Source organism: Podarcis pityusensis (assembly GCF_964106645.2).
Source record: "Podarcis pityusensis genome assembly, chromosome: 17".
Lineage (NCBI taxonomy): Eukaryota > Metazoa > Chordata > Lepidosauria > Squamata > Lacertidae > Podarcis > Podarcis pityusensis.
In genome coordinates, this window is record NC_138042.1 from 41,552,405 (window position 1) to 41,578,783 (window position 26,379).

Consider the following 26,379-nt stretch of genomic DNA (forward strand, 5'->3'; position numbering starts at 1 on the left):
TCTCCAACTGGAGCACTCGCAGGCCAGTGTTTCCCAGTTGTGTGTATAATACATTTTCTTAGATTTGCCTTGAGACAGTCTTTAAACCTCTTTTGCTGACCATCAGCATTAGGCTTAAGAGTGCTGGAGGAGACATACAGTGGTACCTCAGGTTAAGTACTTAGTTCCGGAGATCTGTTCTTAACCTGAACCTGTTCTTAACCTGAAGCACCACTTTAGCTAATGGGGCCTCCTGCTGCTGCTGCGCCGCCGGAGGCCGATTTCTGTTCTTATCCTGAAGCAAAGTTCTTAACCTGAAGCACTGTTTCTGGGTTAGCGGAGTCTGCAACCTGAAGCGTCTGTAACCCGAGGTACCACTGTAGTTGTGTTAGGCAGTCCAAACTCCATCCTGCATCCATGATTACAGAGGTGCATCTGAAGCTGGTTTGGATGTGCAAAAGCCCATCAAATCTCAGATGGTAGAGAAAGCCTAACCTTTCATTATACTGAGAGCCTGTGGTGTGGTGTAGTGGTTAGAGCGGTGGACTCGTAATTTGGGGAACCGGGTTCGAGTCTCTGCTCCTCCACATGCAGCTGCTGGGTGCCCTTGGGCCAGTCATACTTCTCTGAAGTCTCTCAGCCCCACTCACCTCACAGAGTGTTTGTTGTGGGGAGGAAGGGAAAGGAGAATGTTAGCCACTTTGAGACTCCTGAAGGGGAGTGATAAAGCGGGATATCAAATCCAAACTCCTCCTCTCCTAAGATTCCTTCCTTCCCAGGCCAAAGCCAGCGCCCATTTGCACAAAGTAGCCCTCCTGCCCTTCCATTCGTTTGCATGCTAACTGGCAGCACTTTCAAATGCTGTTTGCACCCGATCCCATCATCCTCCGCTCGGTTTCCCAACATACGATGTTGGACTAAAATAACAATAATTTGTTATTTATACCCCGTTTGTGCTGCTTCGCATTCTATGCCTCGTGGGCTAAGCCCATTTCACGGAACTGCGGACCCAGAGAGTCTTCTCTCAACGCCCGCTTTTCCCTCACACTCGGGTCCCCAGATGGTGTTGGACTACAACTCCCATCATGCCTAGCTACCGGGACTAGCGGCGGGGGATGACGGGAGTTGTAGTCCAACATCCTCTGGGGACCCGAGTGTGAGGAAAACGCGGGCGTAGAGATGGGACTGGATGACTTTCTGGGTCCGCGGTTCCGTGAAATGGGCTTAGAAGAGGAAGCGGCACAAGCGCCTGCGTTCGGCGCGGCCCTTTGCTGTCTCTCCGTCTTTGGGAGTTGCTTAGGGAGACGCAAACGTTGCCCGTGAGGCCAAACGCCGAGGTTTCCCGCCGCTTCCTGACAGGAATTTGGCCGCCGGGTGTCAGGCTGAGGGGAAGCGAGGCGGAGCAGCCGCGGCCCCTTCCGGCCTCTTTGAATCCCCGCGCGGGAAAATGGCGGCGGCGGCGCTGGCTTAGCAGAAGCCGGGGCGGGGCGGGAAGATGGCGGCGTCCTCGTCTTCCCCTTCGCCCCGCCGAGGGGCTCTGAGCGGCGTCGTGCTGAGCCCCCCGCCCGGCCTGGGCTGCCCCAACCTCGGCCCTCCAGGTAAAGCGTGGAAGTGGCTCCTGGGCGCCGGCTTGGCGAGTCAGCTGCTGTTCTTTGAGGGGGGCGATAGTTCACCCTGAGCGTGGCCAGGGTTTTTTTGGGGGGTAGGCCTTTTGTTAGGGGGAGCAGAACCTCCGTTTCCTATGTTTTTTTATTTATTTAGGGGGGCAGCTACCCTCGCTGCCCCTTCCCCTTGGATTTAACCATTGCAATGGGGTTTCTTTCCTAATCCCACACCTTAAAGAAACGCAGAGCAGTTCCCCAACCCATAGTCTTATTGAGCTGTGGCAGTTGGGAAGGGGACCCCAAAGGGTCATCTAGCCCAACCCGCTGCGGTGCAGGAATGGTGACTAAAGAGCCCCTGGCAAGGTGGCCGTCCAAGCTCTGTTTTGTTGCTGTTGAGTCGTTTAGTCGTGTCCTCCTCTTTGTGACCCCCTGGACCAGAGCACGCCAGGCCCTCCTCTCTTCCACTGCCTCCCGCAGTTTGGTCAAACTCATGCTGGTAGCTTCGAGAACACTGTCCCACCATCTCGTCCTCCGTCGTCCCCTTCTCCTTGTGCCCTCCATCTTTCCCAGCATCAGGGTCTTTTCCAGGGAGTCTTCTCTTCTCATGAGGTGGCCAAAGTACTGGAGCCTCAGCTTCAGGATCTGTCCTTCCAGTGAGCACTCAGGGCTGATTTCCTTCAGAATGGAGAGGTTTGATCTTCTTGCAGTCCATGGGACTCTCTAGAGTCTCCTCCAGCACCATAATTCAAAAGCATCCATTCTTCGGAGATCAGCCTTCTTTATGGTCCTGCTCCCACTTCCATACATCACTCCTGGGAAAACCATGGCTTTAACTATATGGACCTTTGTCGGCAAGGTGATGTCTCTGCTTTTTAAGACGCTGTCTAGGTGTGCCATCGCCTTTCTCCCAAGAAGCTGTCGTCTTTTAATTTCGTGGCTGCTGTCACCATCTGCAGTGATCATGGAGCCCAAGAAAGCTCTGTTTAGAAACCTCCAATGAAGGAGAGTCCCCCACCTGTCCGCACTTTATTTTTTGCCCTACCCAGCATCAGATTTTTTTGGGGGGGGAGCAGGCAGCTTTCTCACGCAGGGCGCTGAGTCGAGGGGACACAGCACTGAAAAGATCCATTTGGGGGTGTCAAATTTGGGCCTTGCTCCTGGCACCCTATTACCGATAATCAATTTCCGCCCCTGGCCCCACACTTTCCCAGTCCGTGTCCAAGCACTGGTTTGGGGGGGGGGGTTTGGCTTGCCGCTTTCCCGGGGGAGCCTGTTCTTTAATGCTGAATTGGAACAAATGGCAATTTGTGTTTTCCGCAGTAAAGAGTGGGTTTTCATGAGGAAACACACTACACAAAAGGAAGTCTGGATGAGCCCAGAGTCCTTTCCACTGTGAAACAGCTCCCTGAAGTTCTTACTGATGTTTAGTTGAAATCTCCTTTCTTGCAATTTGAATCCATTGGTTCAGGTCTTACCCTCTGGAACAGGAAAAAAACAAGCTTGCTCCATCTTCCATATGACAGCCCTTTAGATATTCGACAATGGCTATTATATCATCTCTCATGTACACATTTGGTTGTTCATAGAAATATCACAGATATGTATATATTATCTTCAAGGGCTGTTGGGCTCAGCTATTACAGCGTTTCTCTGCACTGTAGTTGTGTGTTTGCACATTCGTCTGAGAACTAAGGATAGCACTGCACATCTGTTGAATTGCAAGACAGTTTATGTCACAATTAAGCTGCTTCCACAAGACTCTTTGATATGTGTGAGCCATGTAAATGTCCAGACCTCCACCCTGAGGGGAAAAATTCTAATCTGATGCTGGATTTTCACCCCAGGACAAGATCAGCATGTGGGTGTTCCTGATGAGCAAGCTGACAAACTGCTGCTAGCAAACTGGGGGCTCCCCAAAGCGGTCCTGGATAAATACCATGGTTTGGGAGTAGTTCGTATGTTCCAGTGGCAAGCCGAGTGCCTGATGGTTGGACAAGTTCTGGAGGGGGAAAACTTGGTTTACTCAGGTATGCTAATAGTTGATGCTTATTCAGGAAATCTCACTTGCTGCAAGTAGCTGATATAGCATTTCCCTGTTTGACTGTGTTTGTGGTGAACCTCTTTCCTTTTGACAATGCGATTAACTTCTGAGTTTAATGGGGGACCCTCCTTAATACATAAATAACAATGAATTTCTGATTTGTCTTATGTGTATTTTGATTAGATCTAAAAACTGATTCTAATAACTGCTAGCTGCATATTTTTAAAGGGTGAATTGCCATTGCTTCTTTCTCTTGGTACCTTTTGATGCTACTTGAGAACATTTTTCTGAAGCCCGCATCATTGTTTCTCCTTTGATAGCTAAAGAGAGAAAGAATGTGACTTGTACATGTCCTAGTAATAATAAAAGCATATTCATGCTAAGTGCTCTTGTAGTAGCACTAAACATAAAATATGTAAGGAATTTTCAGTAACGCACAATTCTGTAGGGCAGGATCAGCGATCCACAAACTTTGCCTGCCCGTTGTCCTTGACTTTCTACTCCACCTTCGTGTGAGGTTATGAGCAATGCCTTGTTTCTTTTTCAAGCTCCAAGTTTAATTGGGAAGTAAGGTGGGGATCTTCCCTGTGATTCCAGGTTGGAATTTGTTTCTAGATGTTGAATGTCTTCCTTTCAATGACTTTCAGCTCCTACAAGTGCAGGGAAAACTCTAGTTGCTGAATTACTTATGCTGAAGAGAGTGCTGGAATCTCGCAAAAAAGCTTTGTTCATTTTACCCTTTATCTCTGTGGCCAAAGAAAAGAAATATTACCTGCAAGTAAGTAGAAGATATTTAAAGTAGGGTACTAGATCAGAAGTCATATTGCAGAATCTTAAGTGCTGGGAAGAAAAGCAGGCACATTTTTGACAGAATTTTTGGGGCAGAACGATCATCTTATTTGAGTGGAGGTAACCAGAACTGTGTGCAGAATTCCAAGCGTGGTTGCATCATAGATTTGTGTAAAGGTATTATGACATTGACAGTTTTATTTTCAGTCCCTTTCCCAGTGATTCCAAGTATGGGATTTGCCTTTTTCACAGCTTCTGCACACAGGGCTATCTTCACTTAGCTAGCCACTATGACCCCGAGGTCTCATTTTTCATCAGGCTTGAATATAAGAAGAGCCTGGAGGATCAGGTAAATGGCCCAACTAGTCAAGTATCCTGTTCTCACAGTGGTCAATCAGATGCCTGTCCTAGGTGAGGGGTTGTCTAGTGATGAGTTGGTTTCAAAGTACAATGTGGGGTTGACTGCTTTACACAGTGCATGCCAAAATTCTAAACATGTGAAAATATGTACATTGTCTCTTTGGCAAATAGGCAGTCTTCCAAGACGTAGGTGTTCAAGTGGAGGGGTACATTGGGAGTATTTCCCCTGCTGTCCGTTTCTCTGCCCTGGATGTTGCTGTCTGCACTATTGAGAGAGCTAATGGTCTGATCAACAGACTCATAGAGGAGAAAGTACTGGACTCACTGGGTAAGCTGTAACAGCATTTGTCATTATCAAGAAACAGTGAGAAAAGTGGTCTCCCAGTTGGACATATCAGTCTTCTTCTTTTTGCACAATATATACCGTATATATTTTCTGTGTATAAGACGCTCCCATGTATAAGACAACCCCTATTTTTTAAAACACAAAATTAAGAAATCGGGCCAGAGCCAGACCCTGATCCCGAACCTGAACCCAAAGCCTGGCTGCCCACACTAGAGTTCGAACCTGAGCCCAGGCCTCCCACAACAGCCCAGGCTCAAACTTGCACCCCTCTGCATTAGCCATTCGTGTATAAGATGACCCCCAATTTTTGACTAAAATTTTAAAGCAAGAAACATTGTCTTATACGTGGTAAAATATGGTATATAATTTCTATAGCAGTTTGGTCTGCATTCCACTGGCTTGATTAGAAAAATTGTAGGTAGATCTACAGATATTTGTCAATTCATTCAATAGCAGTCTTAAGTCGGAGTACTATTGTTAGTAAATTTCCTAATTTTTTTATCTATACCGGCATTTTTAAAAGAAATATGTCTGAACTGTTTTGAAAGTAAATAACTTTTTTAAAGGAAGAACCCATAATTAAATTTGATATTTGTGCTAGTTTTAAGATTTCTGAGTCACCTTGGGTGCCCTTTGTTGGAGTAAAAGCGACTCTTAAATGCTTTTATAAATCAATAAAATAGTATGGGAGCTTAAAATTTGGAGGGTTCGTTTAACTATTTGGCTGGATGGCATCCTTTCTAAGTTTAAGTGTTGTTATGATATTTGCATCCATCCATTTATTAGGAATAGACTCTGTTTCTCTACAGTATGAAAACAGCTCAGCTAACTGCCCTTTTAAATGCTTCCTAAAATTCAGTAGTACTGTATAGCTGTCTGGGCCTTGCACTTTATTCAAGTTTAAAAATGCAATAAAGTATCTTATTCCTTTATTTGTTACGTTCTGCAGCAGCCTAGAATGTGCTTTGGTGAAGGGTGGTATAGAAATTTAAAATAACAATAGGTAAGTTGATCTCTGTAGCCTCTCCCTTTCTGTTCCGTAGGAATAGTAGTTGTAGATGAGCTGCACATGCTGGGGGATCCTCAGAGAGGGTATCTGCTAGAACTCCTGCTGACAAAGGTTCAGTTTTTGACCAGAAAAACAAAGAACAAGTGAGTAGACTAGAAAGTCTTTGTTTTTTAAGATCACAAAAATCTAGTTTTTTGAACAGGATATGTATTTGGATTATGTCTGTTAAGACACATGAGGCTCCTTTGACAATGAAAGAGCACAATGCTCTGGATATGTCACTGCCTTCAGGGCAGAGAACCTCTCAGTTTTGTCTCCCCTCTTCTACATGCAGGCATCACTTGCATGCATCCAATTCTGTTGAAGGAGCAGCTCCATTTAGAATTCCTTTTGCTAAGCCACAAACATACTTTACACCCATTCTGAGAGCTGTTTATTATGGGAATCTCTTAAACAGGAATGACTATCTCTTTACTTTTCTTGAAGTGCTTGTTACCATCATAGGCGCTGCTCTGAACCTGGACATTTGTAATAAAAGGCTGACAGTTGCAGGGAATATAGTTAATTGATAACTATGATAAGCACATTAAGCGTCCTGCCTGATTCAAGATTATACATACAGTGGTACCTCGGTTTACAAACGTAATCCGTTCCGGAAGTCCATTCTTAAACCGAGGTGCGCTTTCCCTAATGTGGCTTCCCGCCACCAGTGCCCTTCCACCGTTCGGATTCCATTCTTAGACTGAGGTAAAGTTCGCATTCTTAGACTGAGGTAAAGTTCGCAAACCAGGACACTACTTCCAGTTTTGCGGAGTTTGTAAACCAAATAGTTCTTAAACAGGGCCGACGTACCACTGTATTCATATTTGCGTGGTTAATACAGCCATGACCAAAACATTACCCACATGTGAAGGAGGAGAGCAGCCAAACTTAGCACAAAAAGGGTTGCCAAGTCAAACTTTACAATGAGCAAAACTTCACAAATTGATTGAAAATGTCAGTTCAATCATTTGAAATCCTCTGCAGGTGATGCATGCAGTATTTTGGCTTAACAATGCTTCTCCTACAGTTCCACAGCAAGAGAACACTCTTTTAGAGTCTTTCTTTCATCAGGTCCATTTGGAGCATTAGTAACAGGGCATGTATAGTTGCAGTAAAATGTAGTCAAGTTGTGGTACAATAGCAGAATTTTCCCTCTTAGGTCTCATTTCATATTCCTGTTCATTGCAGATGCTTAAGATAAAAACAGTACTTCAAGAGCAATAATAAATACTCTATTTTCCAAGTAAAATAGTTATAGTGTCCGTTGAAATGACCATCTACCTCAAGGACCACCTCTCCCCATATGAACCGACTCGCACACCGCACTCATCATCTGAGGCTCTTCTTCATGCCCCTCTACAAAATGCCTAGAGGGCGCAATGGAAGAACAGGCCTTTTCTGCAGTGGCCCCCCATTTGTGCTCACCTGGTGCCTTCATTGCATATCTTTAGACGCCTGGCAAAAACTTTTCTCTGTAACAGGCCTTTGACCTTTAGCTATTTGTAGCCTTTTAGAAATGGACAGGATGTTTTAAATTTATTTCTATTTCCTCTTTATAAAGGCTCAGTTTGGCGTGTATGCTGGAGCATTGCTTGGTTAAACATTAGAAAACTATTCTGACTCTTGATTGAGGGAAGCAGCTTCTAGGGTGCCTATATAAGAACACAAGAGGAAGCTTGCAGGATCAGACTAAAGGTCCATTTAATCCAGTATTCTGTTTCTAGTATTCACTAGCCAGGTGCTTGCTGGAAACTTGAAAGCAGATTATGAAGGCAACAGTGTCACCTAAGCAACTGGTATCCATTTAGTTCCCAGGGCTTACCTTGGTTGATAGGTCTCCCATCTGTGAACTTGCCTAGCCATCTTCTAAAGCCATTAGCCATTCCCACATCTTGTGGCAGCAAATCCTGTGAGATGATTTTCCAATGGAATAACTGTTAAGAATTCAGTTTTCTTTTCTTTTTTCTTGTAGACAATTAAACATGTCTGGACCACTCTCAAATGGAATACAAATTGTAGGCATGAGCGCTACCCTTCCTAACCTGGGTCTTCTGGCCTCCTGGCTAAATGCAAAGCTATACCACACAGATTTCCGACCGGTGCCCCTTGTAGAGCAAGTGAAAATTGGCAGCCAAATTTATGACTCCTCCATTAAAGCTGTGAGAGAAATCCAGTCTGTGCCACATATAAAGGTAACTGGATATTGCTAAGGATACGTCAACTTAATTTAATGCTGCTTGGCTGCCTAAATTTAAAATGAAACCCTTAAGTGTATAATAGGTGTGTAATGTGTCAAAGCATGTTGTATCACATGGTAGGTAGATGGGCAATCTTTTCCTATCTCCAGGTTTTGACCAATAATTTAGCAAGTTCTGGACTTCTGTCTAATGGTATAATCCAAAAGCATGTGTTCAGTGCACCTTACCTCACAGTAGGCATGTTTGGGATTGTAACAGACCTATGTTGCACAGTTCCAGGGCAGGCAAACAAAAATGGTGGAATTTAACATCATGCTCTTCAGCTTACCAGACAGAAACAGCTTGCCAGTCTCCCCTCCCCTCTCCTCCCCTTCATGTGCTGTTCTGGGGGTTCTTCTGACCTCTCCCAGAGCCAATTTCAAGGGGGTGGGCTGAAGAGAAGGGGGGAAGCCTTGCTGTGCAAGCACAAATTCTTAAGTGGGACTTCTGATGGTGCTGGTTAGGTGAATCCTTCCCCAAAGTCCCACCCAATCACACCACATGGTGGATGACTTGGGTACTTGTTTAGAACAGGACATAATTTTCAATCCTGGCCATATAGAGCTGAGCTTTTGAGTTTCTGAATTGAAGAAGGGATTGGGAAAAGGCTTCAAGCGCATTACCTCCATAGTGATATATGAAATTTGCTTGTTAAAGAAATGTTTCTATTTAGAATGATGAGGACCATGTGGTGACTCTGTGTTATGAGACTGTTCAGAATGGCCATTCCGTCCTTATTTTCTGCCCATCTAAGAACTGGTGTGAGAAATTGTCAGACATCATTGCCCGGGAATTCTACAATCTCCAGCACAAGTGTGAGTCAAAATTAAGGGGCTGAGGAAGGCCTGGGGCTTGAAGAGTACACACAACATGACAATATGCTTTCCCTCCTATGTAAAGACCTTCAAAAGATGTCCACCCTTTCACCAGTAGCCCTGGACACAGAAGGGATAGAGGAGTTGATAGGTCAGCTAAAGCATTCGCCTTCTGGTTTGGACTCCGTGCTTCAGAGGACTATAAAATGGGGTGTAGCTTTTCACCATGCAGGTATGCCTTTGGGGTGTGTTCATCTTGTATTATTTTATTTGTCTACATCAGTCTGAGTGTGTAAACGTGTGGCCTGCCATGACTTTTCTGACTGGTAGGCACATGCATGTCCATGCTTCATGTCTGTAGCTTTAAGTGAAATAGCCATTATGAATCAAACACTACAGAGCACTACCCAAAGAGTGCTTACTAATGATTCCTCATCATCCTGGAAAAAAGGGACAAGTGGAGTGCCGCAGGATTCTGTCCTGGGTCCACTGTTATTCAACATCTTTCTAAATGACTCAGCTGAAGGAATTGAGGGGATGCTTATCAAATTTGCAGATGACACCAAACTGGGAGGGGTAGCTAATACTGTAAGAGACAGAATCGGGATTCAATATGATCTTAAGATGATTGGAGAACTGGGCCAAAAATAACAAAATGAATTTCAGCAGAGAACATGTAAGGTTCTACACTTAGGCAGGAAGAACCAACTGCACAAATATAAGATGGGGGGCTTGCAAGTAGTACATGTGAAAAGGATCTGTGGGTCTTAGTAGACCACAAGCTTAACATGAGTCAACAGTGTGATTCATCAGCAAAAAGGTCTAATGTTATTCTAGGCTACATCAACAGAAGTATAGTGTCCAGATCAAGGGAAGTAATAGAGTCCTACTCTATTCAGCCTTGGTCAGAAACACACCAGGTGTACTGTGTCCAGGTCTGGGCACCACAATTTAAGAAGGATATTGGCAAACCTGAAAGCGCTCAACCTGAAGCAACTTCAACCCGAGGTATGACTGTATATGTATACAAGTGGAATTACTTTAATGCTATAAAACAATATTTGGATTTGAACTTTATTCCAAAATCTTGATTTCCCAGGATTAAATTGCCTCAATAACTATCTGCCACCATTGGTTAATATGTCAGTATTTAATAGTGTATATTAATCTTAGGTCTTACATTTGATGAACGAGACATCATTGAAACGGCTTTTCGTCAAGGAGTGCTTCGAGTCCTGGTAGCAACCTCTACACTTTCTTCTGGGGTGAATCTGCCTGCACGCCGGGTAATCATCCGAACTCCTGTGTTTGGAGGCAGATCATTGGATGTCTTGACATACAAACAGATGGCTGGGAGAGCTGGAAGGAAGGGAGTAGACACCATAGGTAAGTGCAGTTGTTCTAGCTGTGACTAACAATAGTTCCTTGACTGTTTAAAGACCAGCAAAATTATTGTGGCCTGGGCTTTCTTGGGCTAATGCCCACTTGATTAGGGGCATCCAGAAAGTGGACCAGAAAGTTGCTATAGGTTTTAGAGAGTGGGCAGTTTTCCATATAGTAGGCCAAAAAGCTAGGAAAATGAGTGAGAGAACAGGTGTAACATAGTTCCATATTAAGAAGAGGCAGTCCCCATGCAATCCAGGTTCAAAGAAAATAAATAGGTGCAAGCCATAGAGCTTAATTGCATGCTTTGATCTAAAATGCAGTTTTCATCAGAGAAGATCTACAGTGTAGAACATTCCTAACATTATAATTAGCATGGTTCATGCTAATTCATGCTAAATGGCAGAGTGGAGGCCAACCTGACCCCATCCATTGGCCAGTGAAGAAGCAGCTGCTTGCTTTCAGTGCTTGTTTCCCTTTTCTCTCCCTTCTCCTTATCTTTTAATATGTGTACAGTTCTTAGGGGAAAAAATATGTGCTCTATAAGTGTTAAGCACAGAAAAAGGCACCAAAAAACGAGGGTGTGTCTGTGTGTGACCCAGATACCCGTAAAGGTTGGGAGGAAGAGGCCTGGCCCCTCTACCTGCCACTGCTGTTGGATGATATGATGCAGTAAAAGAGAGAAACTGACACTTTGGTTGTTCAGTTCGTGGCGTGCTTGAGAATGTTTGGGTTTGGTGAAATGATAGTTGGTCAGTTGGTTGAGTAGCTGACAATATTTGCCCAGCCTCCAAGCCCTGATCTTGTGCACAGCTATATGCAGAGGAAGAGGAATTCAAGATCCAGCCAGAATCAATGTGTGTTCTGTTCTTGCTTATAGGAAAGGGGACAGATTGTACCCAGCCAATGGTCCCTAGTGATATATCTGCAAAGATTTTGCCATTCCCCCATCTGCTTTGCCATTTGAATCACTGATGTGTGCCCTCTATAGTGAATGATTTTTCTGTAAGAAGAAAGTAAGCAGGCTATAGTCAGGGCAGAAGAACAAAATATGTACCTATGTTCCTAACCCTGGTGATCCCTGCTTTCAGTTTAAATGTTCTTGAGCCACTTGACCTACCTGTTCTTGGTTCTAACGAACATTGATTTGATTACTAATGAAACTGCTTATTAATTAAAATGACTCTTGTATGCACTGGTTATTAAATAATGCATTTTCCCTCTCTCGGTTGAAATTGGTGTGTTTTGGTAGGCGAGAGCATTCTGGTGTGCAAGACCACAGAGAAATCCAAAGGCATTGCTCTTCTCCAGGGCTGTCTCAAGCCAGTGCGGAGCTGCTTGCTGAGCCAAGAGGGAGAAGACATTACTTCAAGTATGATACGGGCAATCCTGGAGGTATGTAACGCTCATGCTAAGGCAATAAAACTTTGCTCCCAAGGCATATATCAATATTTATTACCTGCAGGCTTTTGGGTTGTAGTCGTTTGAGGGGTGAATGCATCTGTAGAAGTACTTCATCTTTTAATATCCACCTTCAACATTAAGTTCAGCCTGCTCCACCTATGCAGCTAGGTGAAGGAGCTGCCAGGTGTATTTAAGGAAATGGATCCTGTGAGTACTTCACTCTTAGATCTAATTTCTGTGATCCTTCACACTCAAAGTAGGCTGGGGGCTGTGTTGCTTCAATCAAGCATACATGGCAGCATATAATTGGGTGAACAGAGGTTTATTTCTTGTTTATCTGTCAAGTTTATATCCTGCCTTTCCACTGAATTAGGCTTAAGATAGCAATAATGCAAATTCAGTAAAATATAATTAAGCATAAAATACAAAGTAAACAAGCAGGTAAAACTAATCACAACATATTTACAATTCGGCATGTTGTATTTGCCTGCCCATGAGAAGGTTGTCAGAGCTGGGGGCAGAATTCAGCCCTGGGTCAACTGACTTGAAGAAACATAGTTTTCACTGGGGAGTGTTTTGGGACAAGCTGTCCCTCTGCAATAGGGGAAGGCTGCCCTTAAGCCAGAATGAAACCAGGCTGCGGTTGCTCAGCATCAAAAAGGTGGCAGATGCAGCTTTTAAACTCATTTGGAGGGTGAGGAGCAGCTAAGTTGGCAGTAACTGAGGAGCATTAATTTTGGAGGTGAGGATGAAAAGGTTTTTGACTACCCAAATGGGGTTGGGGTGGAAGAAATAGGGAACGGACATGATAGCCAGTCGAAGGAGCCAAATGGCTGTATGGGGAAATGCACATGTCGGACAGAAACATTTGGAAAGGAGCAACGTTTTTAGGTGTTTATATGATAATTTTAGAAGCCTCTGAGCAAAGATGAGTGAATTGGAATACTTGATTTTAAAGGGAAACCTATATTAAAAGGTAAAGGGACCCCCTGACGGTTAGGTCCAGTCGCAGACAACTCTGGGGTTGTGGCGCTCATCTTGCCTTATTGGCCGAGGGAGCCGGCGTACAGCTTCTGGGTCATGTGGCCATCATGACTAAGCCACTTCTGGCGAACCAGAGCAGCGCACAGAAACGCCGTTTACCTTCCTGCTGGAGCGGTACCTATTTATCTACTTGCACTTTGACGTGCTTTTGAACTGCTAGGTGGGCAGGAGTTGGGACCAAGCAACGGGAGCTCATCCTGTCACGGGGATTCGAACCGCGACCTTCTGATCAGCAAGCCCTAGGCTCTGTGGTTTAGACCACAGCGCCACCTGCGTCCCTGCTAAACCTGTATTGGGCATAACATAAATCTGATGGAATGGAGGAGAACCAGTGGGATGAAATCCTCTCTAGATCCAAAGTATGGGAAGGACAGGGAAGGGTGTCCTGGGAGCAGTATCACTGTATATCAATTTACCGAAGGGTGACAGTGTGGCATATCTTCAGATTCTGAAGCAGCCTGATCAAAATATATAAAACTGCTGAAAAGCATCATGCATCAAAAATGGCAAGGTTATGCCATAATTTAATTTTATTACTGCATTTATATGCTGCCTCTCCACCAAGACAAAGAAGCGATGCAAAGTATTCTCAGGTCAACTTTAGGAGCTGAAGACCATCTGCTCCCTGGCCTGAGTTTCTTCTCTGATACTCTTCCCCGATGTGGGGCTCAAACCCAGACGCTGAGATTAAGAGTCTTATGCTGTACCTGCAATTGGTGTTCAGAGGTATACTGCTCCTAAACACAGGATCTCTAGAATGATGAATACTTGTTTGCTTGACCTTTCCTCCATATATATATGTCTGATCCTCTCTTAAAGCCATCTGAGCCCAGGCATCTTTATTGTATCCTTATTGTAGTGAATTATGTAAGCGCTGAAGACACTTTTTCTGTTACTATTCATTCTGGAGTGGTATGTAGTTGCAAGATTCTGGAAATCTATACATGCATACGCAAATACCTCTGTGCCCAGGGGTATCCTTGTGAGAGACTGAGTGCCCTTGACATGCTCACTGAGAAATTTTAGAAGCGCAGTGTGTCCTTTCCATCTAAAAGGGTCTCCTTTCAGATTTAATTGCTGTATCGTTTTAGCAAGTACTGTATGCTGATTAAATTCTTATTCTGACAGATCATAGTAAATGGAGTAGCTAGCTCTCCAGAAGACATCCAGAGTTATGCTTCCTGTACACTCTTTGGTGCAAGTCTGAAAGACTTCCCGGACAATGGGACAGAGCAGGAGAGAAATTGCCATGGTTCTATAGATGCTTGTGTGAAGTGGCTGCTTAAGAATGAATTTATCCTGATTTCGGTGTCTGATACAGGCAAAGGTAAAATGCACATTTGCATTTGGATTGCATGTTAAAGCAAAAAATGAAACATGCAGATTTGGAGCAGCAAACATTTGTACCATTTATGTGCAACCTTGAGCATAGCTTCTCTAACCTGTTTTGATGCTGTCTCTGTGCTCAGCTTCTTCCACAAATTGATTCAATCTTGTTCTTTAATTTCTGTGCCTCAGTCACCCTCCCACGCCCTTTTAAGCCCTAACAAATCTTCCCAATTGATGTTTTACAAAATAGGCTACAATTTGGAAACTGTGCCCTTTGTCCTGACCCTGGGGGCAGCAAGGAGTAAAGACTCAAAGGAAGTCAATTGTTTAGTAGCTTGTTCCATAAATTCAAGGCATTTTAATCATGCACTTGGTACCACCTGGATACCATGTAGCTGCAACATCAACCAAGATTGTAATTATTGCTCTGCAGTAGGTCTACCACCTACCAGAAAAAAGTCTCAAAGACAGTAAAGTCACTTTGATCTCCAAAGGGGCCGATATTGGTGCCATTAGAATAAATGGTCATGGTCGAGTCACAGTGGAATTGGAAGCTTTAGGAAGGAAAACACATACCCATGTGGTGCTTTAACTCTCTGCTTTAGTCACCACCAAGTGGTGCAGAAAAACTGAAAGAAATTTTAACTAATTATTTCACTGAATATGATGCTTCTGAGGACTTGATAACAATCAAGTGGGAGGTGATGAAAGCTGTGATGCATGGGACTTGCCTCAAGGAACTGAGATAAAAAAGAGACAAGGGACAGAAACTTCGGAGCAGGAGAGAGATAAATTACTGACAAAATATAGTAAATGAGGTTTCAATAGGGTTTATAAGCAACTAGAAGAGAAAGGAATTGAAATTATTAGAAGCTAAGAGAATCATGGCTAAATTTTAATATACAAATAGGGCCTTTGGTGTCAAGTAGTCTAAGGGACGCGGGTGGTGCTGTGGGTTAAACCACAGAGCCTAGGGCTTGCCGATCAGAAGGTCGGCGGTTCGAATCCCTGCGACGGGGTGAGCGCCCGTTGCTCAGTCCCTGCTCCTGCCAACCTATCAGTTCAAAAGCATGCCAAAAAGTGCAAGTAGATAAATAGGTACCGCTCCGGCGGGAAGGTAAATGGCGTTTCCGTGTGCTGCTCTGGTTCGCCAGAAGCGGCTTAGTCATGCTGGCCACATGACTCGGAAGCTGTACACCGGCTCCCTTGGCCAATAAAGCGAGATGAGCGCCGCAACCCCAGAGTCAGCCACGACTGGACCTAATGGTCAGGGGTCCCTTTGCCTTTACTTAGCCTAACATAATCTGTTAGGGCTTCTTCTTTGCTGTTTAGGGTGCAAGGCAACATTTCCCAGTGCCCACTCACAAAACTGGGACAGTTTTGAGACGTTTAAAACCCGTGGAAGGTTGTTGGGTTTTTTTATTCAGGGGAGATCAGAGCCAAGAGACTATGCAGCCTTTCTGTAGCTCATCAGGCCGCACACCCTAGTTCAGGTTTTCTTTTCTTTTTTGCTGTGTAGAAAATTGCATAGAAGGAGCTATTACAACTCCAAGGGCATTTAGTCAGGTTTAATTTGAATCTCAGGGATTATCTTTTTTCCTTCCCACTTCCTCATCTGGTTTGCTGGATATGATTCATTTATTAATTTTACAGTGTTCAGTCCTTGGAATCAGTTTTAAAAAAATAGGCTAGCCAGCAATAGCAAAGGCTTTGCCGCCGACTTTATTCTGAGATCCAGTAAGAATATACACTACAGATTTAGATGTGGTTGGGGCAAGGCAGCTTCATATGGCTATGTGTAATACTATCAAATTATACTTCTTACATTCGTCTCAGTTCAGAAATGAATCTGTCATTGATCCTACCGTCTCAGGTTCCTAGTCTGCAAGGATATGAGAATTCCCTCCCCCCCAGCCACTAAAAACATTCAAGAAACAGGATAATTAAAGACAAATTCTTGAGGATTAGCTGTGTTAGTTCATTGCAGCAAAGCCTCAAAGCATTTTGCAAATGAACAGTAAAACACTTGTACTTTTCTGCAGTGGCTCCCCATTTGTGGAATGCTCTTCCCAGGGCGTTCCCCCTGGCACCTTCATTATACACCTTTAGTAAAAGGCAAATGACCCCTGATAGTTAAGTCCAGTCGCAGACGACTCTGGGGTTGCAGCACTCATCTCACTTTACAGGCCGAGGGAGCTGGTGTTAGTCCGCAGACAGTTTTCCGGGTCATGTGGCCAACATGACTCAGCTGCTTCTGGCGAAACCACAGCAGTGCACGGAAACACCGTTTACCTTCCCGCCGGAGCGGTACCTATTTATCTACTTGCACTTTTTGGCATGCTTTCGAACTGCTAGGTTGGCAGGAGCTGGGATCGAGCAACGGGAGCTCACCCTGTCGCAGGGATTCGAACCGCCAAACTTCGGATCAGCAAGCCCAAGAGGCTCAGTGGTTTAGACCACAGTGCCACCCACGTCCTTATTATACACCTTTAGCCAGGCGAAAACATTATCCTTCAACCAGGCCTTTGGTTGGCTAACATCCTAAATCCTTTTAAATGTGTTGGGTGGGGAGGGGGGTTATTGGTATATTTTGTTTTTGTTCTTGTTTTAATTATGTATTTTGTGGTTTTATCTTGTATTTTTATGCTGTGAACCACCCTGAGATCTACAGACGAAGAGCAATATACAAATTTAATTAATAATAATAACAATAATAGATGTATCTTTTCTCTTGGCAGAAATATATTGCCCAACACATCTTGGCTCTGCTACCTTGTTTTCTTCCTTTTCACCCGTAGCAGTACTAGAAATTTTTGCTGATCTCCAGAGAGCAATGAAGAGCTTTGTCTTAGAGAATGATCTGCACAGTCTTTATTTGGTATGATTTTGTTCAGACTTTTTCAGCTACTTGAGGTATACAGTCTGAGATTCCAGCGGAGGGGGAATCCTTACTGACACCAGTGGCTTATAATTTATGCCTTATCCCAGCAGATGAAGTTATGTCTTAAACATAATCAGAAGAAATTATATTTGCATCAGCCACTAGCCATAGCAATAAAATAAAATGTACTGAAGATAGAGGTAAAAACTTAACATTTTTGGGGTTAACATCTATAATCAAATAATAAATCTTATTCTGATTGGCCCTGCAAACATATTAAACTGCTGCCTTGAATTTTTAAAGTTTTTTCCCACTGCAGGTATACTTTTTCAGCTTGGTTAAAGCTAATCCCATACTCTCTTTTTTATCAATTCAAAGCTAAAGATACCCAGCTCCCTCAGTTGCTCCAGTGCTACATCACACTGTTGATTCATGTTAAGCTTTCCCCACCTCTTTTGGTGGTGCGAAAATAGTATGTAAAGGAAGTAGGATTCAAAACCTGTTTCTTCTTGTTTTGGTTCTTCTTTTTTTAGGTCACCCCTGTTTATGAAGACTGGGCCAAAATAGACTGGTATCGATTCTTTTGCATGTGGGAGAAGTTGCCTGCCTCAATGAAAAGAGTTGCTGAGCTGGTTGGAATTGAAGAAAGCTTTTTGGCTTGCTCTGTGAAGGGCAAAATAATTACTAGAACAGAGAGGCAGCGTAGGCAAATGGCCATTCACAAAAGGTAATGGCTGAACAACTTACAATGTTACACTATGGTGTATATGACATCACAAAGTAATGGTGACATTATTGCAAAATACTCCACCTTTGCAACCGGCATTCAGCAGTTTTCTGCTCTAAGTATAATGTTGAAGTTACTGGATTTGCAAGTAGCGTGTGTTTAGAAACAAGTTTCTTCTAAAACATTTCCGTGGACCCTATCTGTAGTACAAAATAAAGGGAGTAATAACTTTTGAAACAGGCATTGTGATTGATAATACCCAACACACATTCAACTGATACACATTCAACTGATACAGTTCAAGAAGGACACTGACAAACTGGAACGTGTCCAGAGGAGGGCAACCAAAATGGTCAAAGGCCTGGAAACGATGCCTTATGAGGAACGGCTAAGGGAGCTGGGCATGTTTAGCCTGGAGAAGAGGAGGTTAAGGGGTGATATGATAGCCATGTTCAAATATAGAAAAGGATGTCACATAGAGGAGGGAGAAAGGTTGTTTTCTGCTGCTCCAGAGAAGCGGACACGGAGCAATGGATCCAAACTACAAGAAAGAAGATTCCACCTAAAGATTAGGAAGAACTTCCTGACAGCAAGAGCTGTTTGACAGTGGAATTTGCTGCCAAGGAGTGTGGTGGAGTCTCCTTCTTTGGAGGTCTTTAAGCAGAGGCTTGACAACCATATGTCAGGAGTGCTCTGATGGTGTTTCCTGCTTGGCAGGGGGTTGGACTCGATGGCCCTTGTGGTCTCTTGCAACTCTATGATTCTATGATTCATTTATTTATTCCTAAGGAGCAGTTTTGAAGAATCTCTTGCAAATAAGCAATTTCCAGTGCTTGCAGGCAATTACTGTGTTCCTAATGCTGTCTGTGTTCTTTGCCAGGTTTGCATCTTCATTCAGCAGCGTGTGGTCATATAATCTAAGAGGGAATTCAAAATTGTGGGTGATACAAAGGCATCCCAGCCTGAAACTTAGGTTTCCCAGTATGCCATTTGAGTTTCCTCTTTCTGCTAGTAAGGCACACACAATCCATCTTCTTGTACCTTGGACAAGTGCCCTGCATGGATGTGCCTCTTCCCCATGGAACAGCTGTCTTATTTCAGAACTTGCAGTTAGCTCCACTTACTTTTTACCACTCTCAACCAGCAGCACAATGGCAGGATCATCTTTTTTTTATGAATTACTTTTTCACTCGCACCCTCTTCAGTAGAAGACATTGCATTATACACAGACACCCCCAGTTTCTCATTCAGGCTTTAAGTAGACCCAGGGCTCCTTAGCTTCACCAACTGCCTTAAGATGGTAGTCCTTTTGCCATATACAGTGGTACCTCAGGTTAAGTACTTAATTCGTTCTGGAGGTCCGTTCTTAACCTGAAACTGTTCTTAACCTGAAGCACCACTTTAGCTAATGGGGCCTCCTGCTGCCGCTGCGCCACCGGAGCATGATTTCTGTTCTCATCCTGAAGCAAAGTTCTTAACCCGAGGTACTATTTCTGAGTTAGCAGAGTCTGTAACTGAAGCGTATGTAACCTGAAGCTTATGTAACCTGAGGTACCACTGTATATAACATAAATGTGCCTGAGTTTGTGACAATCATAAGTTGCAAGGCAGTAATTACCATTGCAAACCCCTCTTGGTGTTCTCTTGCTTCCTTTCCTTGTGCCCCCAACTTCTTCTACAGGAATGTTAGCTACCTTGCCAATTCCCCCCAGGCACCATCTGTTTCCAGAATTCCTGCCAAATCCTTCCATCACCTTGACAACACTCACTGTTACGGGCCTAACATAACTGCAACCCAAGATAGAGATCTAGCTGGCTGCAATTTCTGCAGGACACTTGTTAATCTGCAGGGCACATTTAAGTTGGTGTACCGCAACCCCTTCTAATTTTTGTGTGGACCAGACTGCAACATGGACAATTATAGATGGTCTTTTCTGATTGTTGCTGCTGTTCTAGTCATAAAGTGGCAATCGGGCCTGTGTGTGTAGCTTTCTGTAGCCTTTCTTCCAGCTGAGAGAACAGTACAGTACTACAGTACTGTTAAAGTTAAAAGAAAGTGAAGAATGCTTGCAGTTGGTGGAGGGCATTTGGGGTGGAATGGGAAAATCAGTCACACGTCTCTTGAAGCAAGACTAGAACCCACTTAAGAGAGGTTCAACAGAGATTGTCCTGCTTGGCACATATGTGCTTATTCAACTCCTGCTATTAGGATGTTTGGATAGATTGTAGGGAGCTTATTCCTCAGATTCGTTTCTGCCACCTGCTTCGGGATATATGAAGCCTCTTCCACCTTCCTGCCCCATGATCTTTGATATCATTGCTTTTAGGAATTATTATGCCTCTGTGTCTGCACGTACATCATATGCTATCCTTGGTTTAGTGGGATGCACATCCAAATCCAAACGTGCATTTCTGTTTTAAACTCTCAGCTAGCTTGCACATCCAGCCCCCCCAAGCTGATTTTCTTCCCAGTGGAAGGTAAGTTGAAGAAAGTCAGACAGAAAATGAATTTGGCATAAATGTCCACACCAGTAGAGATGCAACCTTCTCGATTACTGCATCTGCTTCTAATTTTTTCCTTTCTGTGTTCTTACCATAAAGCAATATTCATGCCCCTTTTGCAGCACACCAACTTATCTTATTTTTTACTGATGTAGATTTTTTACAAGCCTGGCTCTCTTGGACTTAATAAATGAGGTTCCTATAAATGATGTTGCTAAGAAATATGGCAGCAATCGTGGACAACTTCAGTCTTTACAACAGTCTGCTGCTACTTATGCAGGTGAGGCAATACTGATACATAATTTAATTTAATTTTATAAATAATAAATTATTGTTGCTATTATTATTATTATTATTATTATTATTATTATACAAATTGGTGTTTGCAGGAGACTCCTTTGGGAGGAATGGCAGGATAATAAATCCAGTAACCTTTGCTGTATCTTATACAATATATTTCAGTCTTCCAACATGTGCAGATTTGGCCAATAACTGTGTGTGTGTGTGTGTGTGTATACACACACACACACAGTGGTACCTCTGGATACGAATGGGATCCGTTCCGGAGCCCCGTTCGCATCCAGAAGCAAATGCAACCTGTGTCTGCTCATGTGCGGTCACGATTCGCCGCTTCCGCACATGCACATGACGTCATTTTGACTGTCTGCGCATGTGTGAGCGGCGAAACCCGGAAGTAATGCATTCCGTTACTTCCGGGTAGCCGTGGAGCGCAACCCGAAAGTGCTCAGCCTGAAGCAACTTCAACCCGATGTATGACTGTATATATATCTCCTAAGGGAATATTTGGCACTGTCAGAGTGAACATATGAAGACACCCCTGTAGTAGCTATCTTAAATGATCTCTTGAAAGTGATTTTGTAATAATTTGCACCATTTATACATACACTGTTTGATAACGACTTAATGTTTTTTTAAAGAAAAAGTTTTAACATGCTGAATTTTGTAACAATTCTTATATATTTCAGGGATGATTACCATTTTCTGTAACCGTCTGGGGTGGCACAATATGGAACAATTGCTCTCCCAGTTTCAGAGTCGTCTCACGTTTGGAATCCAGAGAGAGCTCTGTGATCTTGTCCGGATATCTCTGTTAAATGCACAGTGTGCTAGAGCTCTCTATAAGGCTGGTTTTGTCACGGTCGCTGATGTCGCCAAAGGGAATATTGCAGAGGTGGAAAATGCCTTCAGGAATGCAGCACCTTTCAGAAGGTTAAACGTATTTCTAGTATGACAGAAAGCTATCCCTTTGATACAGTTTTAGCTAGTATAAGTTTGGGAAATGGATCTGATTCTCACTCTTGGATGTCGGTTTACTAGAGTTTAGTTATGTTAAAGGTAAAGGTAAAGGTACCCCTGCCCGTAGGGGCCAGTCTTGACAGACTCTAGGGTTGTGCGCTCATCTCACTCTAGAGGCCGGGCGCCAGCGCTGTCCGCAGACACTTCCGGGTCACGTGGCCAGCGTGACAAGCTGCATCTGGCGAGCCAGCGCAGCACACGGAACGCCGTTTACCTTCCCGCTGGTAAGCGGTCCCTATTTATCTACTTGCACCCGGGGGTGCTTTCAAACTGCTAGGTTGGCAGGCGCTGGGACCGAACGACGGGAGCGCACCCCGCCGCGGGGATTCGAACCGCCGACCATGCGATCGGCAAGTCCTAGGCACTGAGGTTTTACCCACAGCGCCACCCGTTAGTTATGTTACACTCCAATAATTTTATTTTAGCTTTCTTATGCTCCCCAGTGCCAGTGTGGTATGTCTGAGATGGCTATTGGTGTAAAATACTACACATAAATGTTTGTCATGCTTTATCTAGGTAATATTTAGGATTCTATGTAAGACTCATAATATGGTGGTGTTTCAATCCTACTCTTAAGGAATGTGTTCCCATGTCAGCATGCCTGTGTGCCGTCTTCCAGGTTCCCCACCTGATTGGAGTAAGGCAAGTGGTGTCAGAAGAGAGGGCCTTTTTGGTAGCATAATTGCCTCCCCAAGGCGCCTGTGTTTTATTTATTTTTATTTATTCAGTTCTAACTTCAGCTGTTTCTGTACTTTCATTACTGTGTCACTGTTCATTTATACTTGTTAATAATTTCCCCCCTTTCTATACTGCCCTGGAAATACGTATGAAGAGCAATATACATTTCCCCTAAATTATGATATATATCACCTTAGGATGTGCAGTTCTTTAAAACTGACCTCTTCTCAGTAGGAGATTTCTGCTGTTTTCATCCTCCTCCCTCATGCTCTTCTGCACCTTCTAAGGAGAGCAGCATCTTAGGGAAATTCTGAATGGAAAACTATATTCCTCCCCGTCCTTTCTTTTCTTTGGTTTTGCACCCCTCTTCTTATTACTTAGCTTTTCCCTAGAACTCAAGTGTCCAGCGACTGATCTCTGAATGCACCTAACCTCTGATGCAAGCTAAGTTGTCACCTCTGCTTCCCAACTCACTTTGTTCACTTCCTTATCGGCGTGCAGACTAAAATAAAAATTGACTTTTTGTTATGGGTACATGTTAGGTGACATGTTAGGCAGAGGCTGGATGGTCATGTGTCATGGCTGCTTTAGCTGAGATTCCTGCATTTTAGGGGGTTGGACTAGAAAACCCTTGAGGTCCCTTCCAACTCTACAATGCTATGATTCTATGACAGTAAGAGTGCTATGGTAGGAATTCTTCACAAATTTTTAAACTTTGAAAGCATGATTTCCAGGTAATATTGTCTTGTTTCTTCTGCTTCAGTCGTAGGGCAGTGGATGAAGATGAACAGGCTGTTGAGGAGCACCAAATTACACCCCTTATATGGATGTCTGGACTGAAGGGTTTGACTGAGATTGAAGCAGCTAATCTTGTTGTGGAGGAGGCTAAAACTCTCTTAAAGGAGGACTTGGCTGCTTTGGGAGTGCAGTGGAACCCCAATGCCTCTCTCTTATCAGATTCCTCTTCCACATTTTCCCTAACAGGACAAGTTGAGGAAGAGGAAAAACATAGACTGTGTGGGAAACAGATATCAAGAAATAGCCAAAGTATAATTTCATCAGACAAAAGTATCAGTTCTCAATCTGATAGTGCAAAATGGGTTAGACAAAAAAACAAGAGGTCGTTAGATGCTAGTTTAGTAAATGGCAGACTTGAAGAGACTCTGGTAGATGAAACTAAGGGAGAGACAAGAAATGATGACGTATGCTGTAGTGCAAGCAAACGGCTAAATCTGAGAAAAGATGGGGAAAGTATGAGAGATACCTCTGTGAAGCAAAAGTTGGATTCCATGATAAGTACTGAACGGAGGACAAAGCCAGGCTTGAAAGCTACTTCAAAAAAACATCATGTTGCAGCTAGATTTAAGAAAAAGGCTGGAATTAATTTAAATCAAAGTAGGGAACAGAGCACAGTTGCAAAATGGAGTAGGCCTTGGAGTCAAGAATCAAGTTTCAACAATCATTTTCCGTCCTCCAGCGACAGCTGTGAGTCAAACCAGAAACATCACCAAACTGTAACTAAAGGATCATTAGGCTACCAGGAAGGAATTGACAAAATATCCCTACAGGCAAATGAAATATACCAAGATAGTGGGAAAACTGTGCACAAATTCCTTATAGAACCTATACATGCTAGTGAATCCAAATATGAGTTAACACTGAATAATCACATTAAAACACCCGCTTTGAATTCAGTAGAGGGAGATGCAGCTCCTGTTAAAGATAAAATGGAAATGCAAGATGTTATGGACGATCTGGTGATATCTGATAAGAAACTGAATCTGATAAGAAATTGCAGCAAATTGGAGCTCAGTAAAAACGGTGCTAGAAGCATAATTACTGAAAATAAAATGGACAGAGGTAGAAATGTTTTTAATGAAGCAGCAAGTGGCGCTATCACCACAACAGGAAATCAGCAAACAGCAGAGAGTTCTCGAAAAGCAGACAAAAATGACCCTGGAAGATTCAACCCCACCCTGGAAAATGCAAGTACAGTTATGGGTAAAGTGCATAATCACCCTGATAATGTTCTGAAGCCTTCTGAATGCATCAAAAGCTGTTCTCCTGATCTGTATTTTGTCTTCAAAGAATTTGAAGAAAGCTTCCAGTTAGATACGCAAACTGAGAGGATATTGCAACAGGAGGTGGCAGCTACAGTAGCTGATAAACAAAAAGACTTAGTAGCAGATTCAGCACTGAAAATAAAGTGTGCTAGTACTTCAGAAACTAATGCTTCATATATAATGGATAAGCTAGCGTGCAGAAAAGCAGAACCGTTACCTGTTAAAAAAACCGATGTAGCAGGAAACACAGCTTTATTGCATTGTAAAGCAAAAGGCGCTTACAAAAAGCCTATGAAATACCCAGAAATACCATTTTGCCTTGAAAGAAACAGTTTTTCTGTTATGGACTCCCAGTTAGAAAGCTTCTTACGAGACTATCGGACTCCAAATCTGGCAGAAGAGCAGGAAACTATTCTTTCAAAGGCTTCCTTTGCTCCTAATCAGTGCCCACCTGCTGTCGATGCAAATGCCAAGGGCTGTCCTTTGCCTGAAATAAATTTGAATAGCAGTGACAGTTTGTTGTTTGATGAAGACTTTAACCACATTAATGACCCTCAGGATGTTCACATTGGTGAAGCTGTTGCCATGGGAGAACTTCCACTGCAGCAAATTATCCCTGCTCCTTTCAAATCCACTTTAGAAGCTGATCTTCCAGGTGTACAGAATGTGGGGCCAGGCAACGGTGTATCAAATACCACTATAAACCAGCAGCGACTGACAGAGTATCATGAGGATGACTCTCTAATGTTCTCAGATGCTGATTCTTTCCACATAGCAGAAGTGAGAGATGGTGAGTCCGTGCCTTGTTTTCACAGAAACGTTCTCAACAAGCTGAAAAATGTGAAAGAGGCAGATGATGATGTCAGACCTGAGATTACTGGAAAAGATGCAAATGCTAACCAAGTGGGAAAGTGTGATTTTTTATTTGATTTAAGTCCAGGAATGAAAGAAGTCTTAGATGAATGGCCAAGCCCCACTGGAAATAAACCTGAAATGGATACAAGAAGCAATTTGAAAGTAGTGCTATCTGAGAAAAATCAGGATTCTGCCCTATCCTGTGGTCAGTGCAAATTTCGCAAAGATTTTAAGAGCATGGATGATCAGAGTAAGACCTGTGGCTCTTTACTAATCAACAGAAAAGGTAGTTCCATTTCTTGGACAGATGGGAACAAGGAACCTCTTTCTCCAGCAGAGTTTATGGAGCTTCCTTCACAGGAACAATGCTTTGTGACACATGCTGAAGCCAGAAATATGAACCCCACAGACAAAGCTCCTTGTCTTCAGCTCCTGCAGAACGCTGCACTTGATTCACACCCGCAAACAAAACCAGAAAATGGCAGACATGCTGAGTTTCCATCTGAGGATGACTCTATTATAATTGAAGGTTTTTCACTGCAGTTATCTCAAGATCTACCATCCTGCAGTGCTGAAAATTTTGCTATAATTGATGTAGCGAATGATAAGGCTCTTTTCCAAACCTTCATTAAAGAATGGAGCACGAAAAAGAGATTTGCTATCTCGGTGGCTTGTGAAAGAGCAAAAGGCCCCCTTTCCCACAGATCAGCTATTGGTGCCAAGTTCAAGCAAGGTGAGTTTGCCCCCTGTGCTCCTTCCATTATTTTAGAAATGTATATTCTAGACATTTTACTCTGGACTTAGTAAAGTGGCAAGTGGCCCTATATCTGAAAGATAATCTACAGATTGATCTGAATCTGGGAAGGAAACAGAGTTTATATTCTAATGTATATTCAGTGGTTCCAAGTAGGAAGAAGGCATATGCCTAGTTTTAGTAGCAAAAAGTCACTTGGAGATACCAAAGACGACAAATA

At 43.4% G+C, this 26,379-nt stretch overlaps 1 protein-coding gene and 1 long non-coding RNA gene across 5 annotated transcripts in view; one reads left to right on the forward strand and one right to left on the reverse strand.

Moving 5' to 3' along the window:
* The first annotated feature begins 1,213 nt into the window (after positions 1-1,213).
* Positions 1,214-26,379, forward strand: part of POLQ (DNA polymerase theta) — a 41,131-nt gene continuing 15,965 nt past the window's right edge. The window contains exons 1-16 of one of the 4 annotated variants that reach the window (XM_080987074.1): positions 1,214-1,577; positions 3,428-3,610; positions 4,272-4,402; positions 4,945-5,101; positions 6,163-6,271; positions 8,143-8,362; positions 9,081-9,222; positions 9,308-9,454; positions 10,396-10,608; positions 11,858-12,000; positions 14,182-14,380; positions 17,121-17,260; positions 17,797-17,990; positions 20,648-20,772; positions 21,479-21,722; positions 23,251-26,138. In XM_080987074.1, the coding sequence (XP_080843200.1) occupies positions 1,475-1,577; positions 3,428-3,610; positions 4,272-4,402; positions 4,945-5,101; positions 6,163-6,271; positions 8,143-8,362; positions 9,081-9,222; positions 9,308-9,454; positions 10,396-10,608; positions 11,858-12,000; positions 14,182-14,380; positions 17,121-17,260; positions 17,797-17,990; positions 20,648-20,772; positions 21,479-21,722; positions 23,251-26,138 (5,338 nt within the window). In that variant the 5' untranslated portion in view covers positions 1,214-1,474. The remainder of the gene's footprint in view (positions 1,578-3,427; positions 3,611-4,271; positions 4,403-4,944; positions 5,102-6,162; positions 6,272-8,142; positions 8,363-9,080; positions 9,223-9,307; positions 9,455-10,395; positions 10,609-11,857; positions 12,001-14,181; positions 14,381-17,120; positions 17,261-17,796; positions 17,991-20,647; positions 20,773-21,478; positions 21,723-23,250; positions 26,139-26,379) is intronic. The other 3 variants (XR_013980818.1, XM_080987072.1, XM_080987073.1) reach the window with 3 other exon arrangements.
* Positions 7,998-17,902, reverse strand: LOC308466479. Its single transcript, XR_013980836.1, has 3 exons — positions 17,763-17,902; positions 10,403-10,581; positions 7,998-8,077 (listed from the first exon to the last, which is right to left on the reverse strand). It is a non-coding gene; the product is annotated as an uncharacterized lncRNA (long non-coding RNA).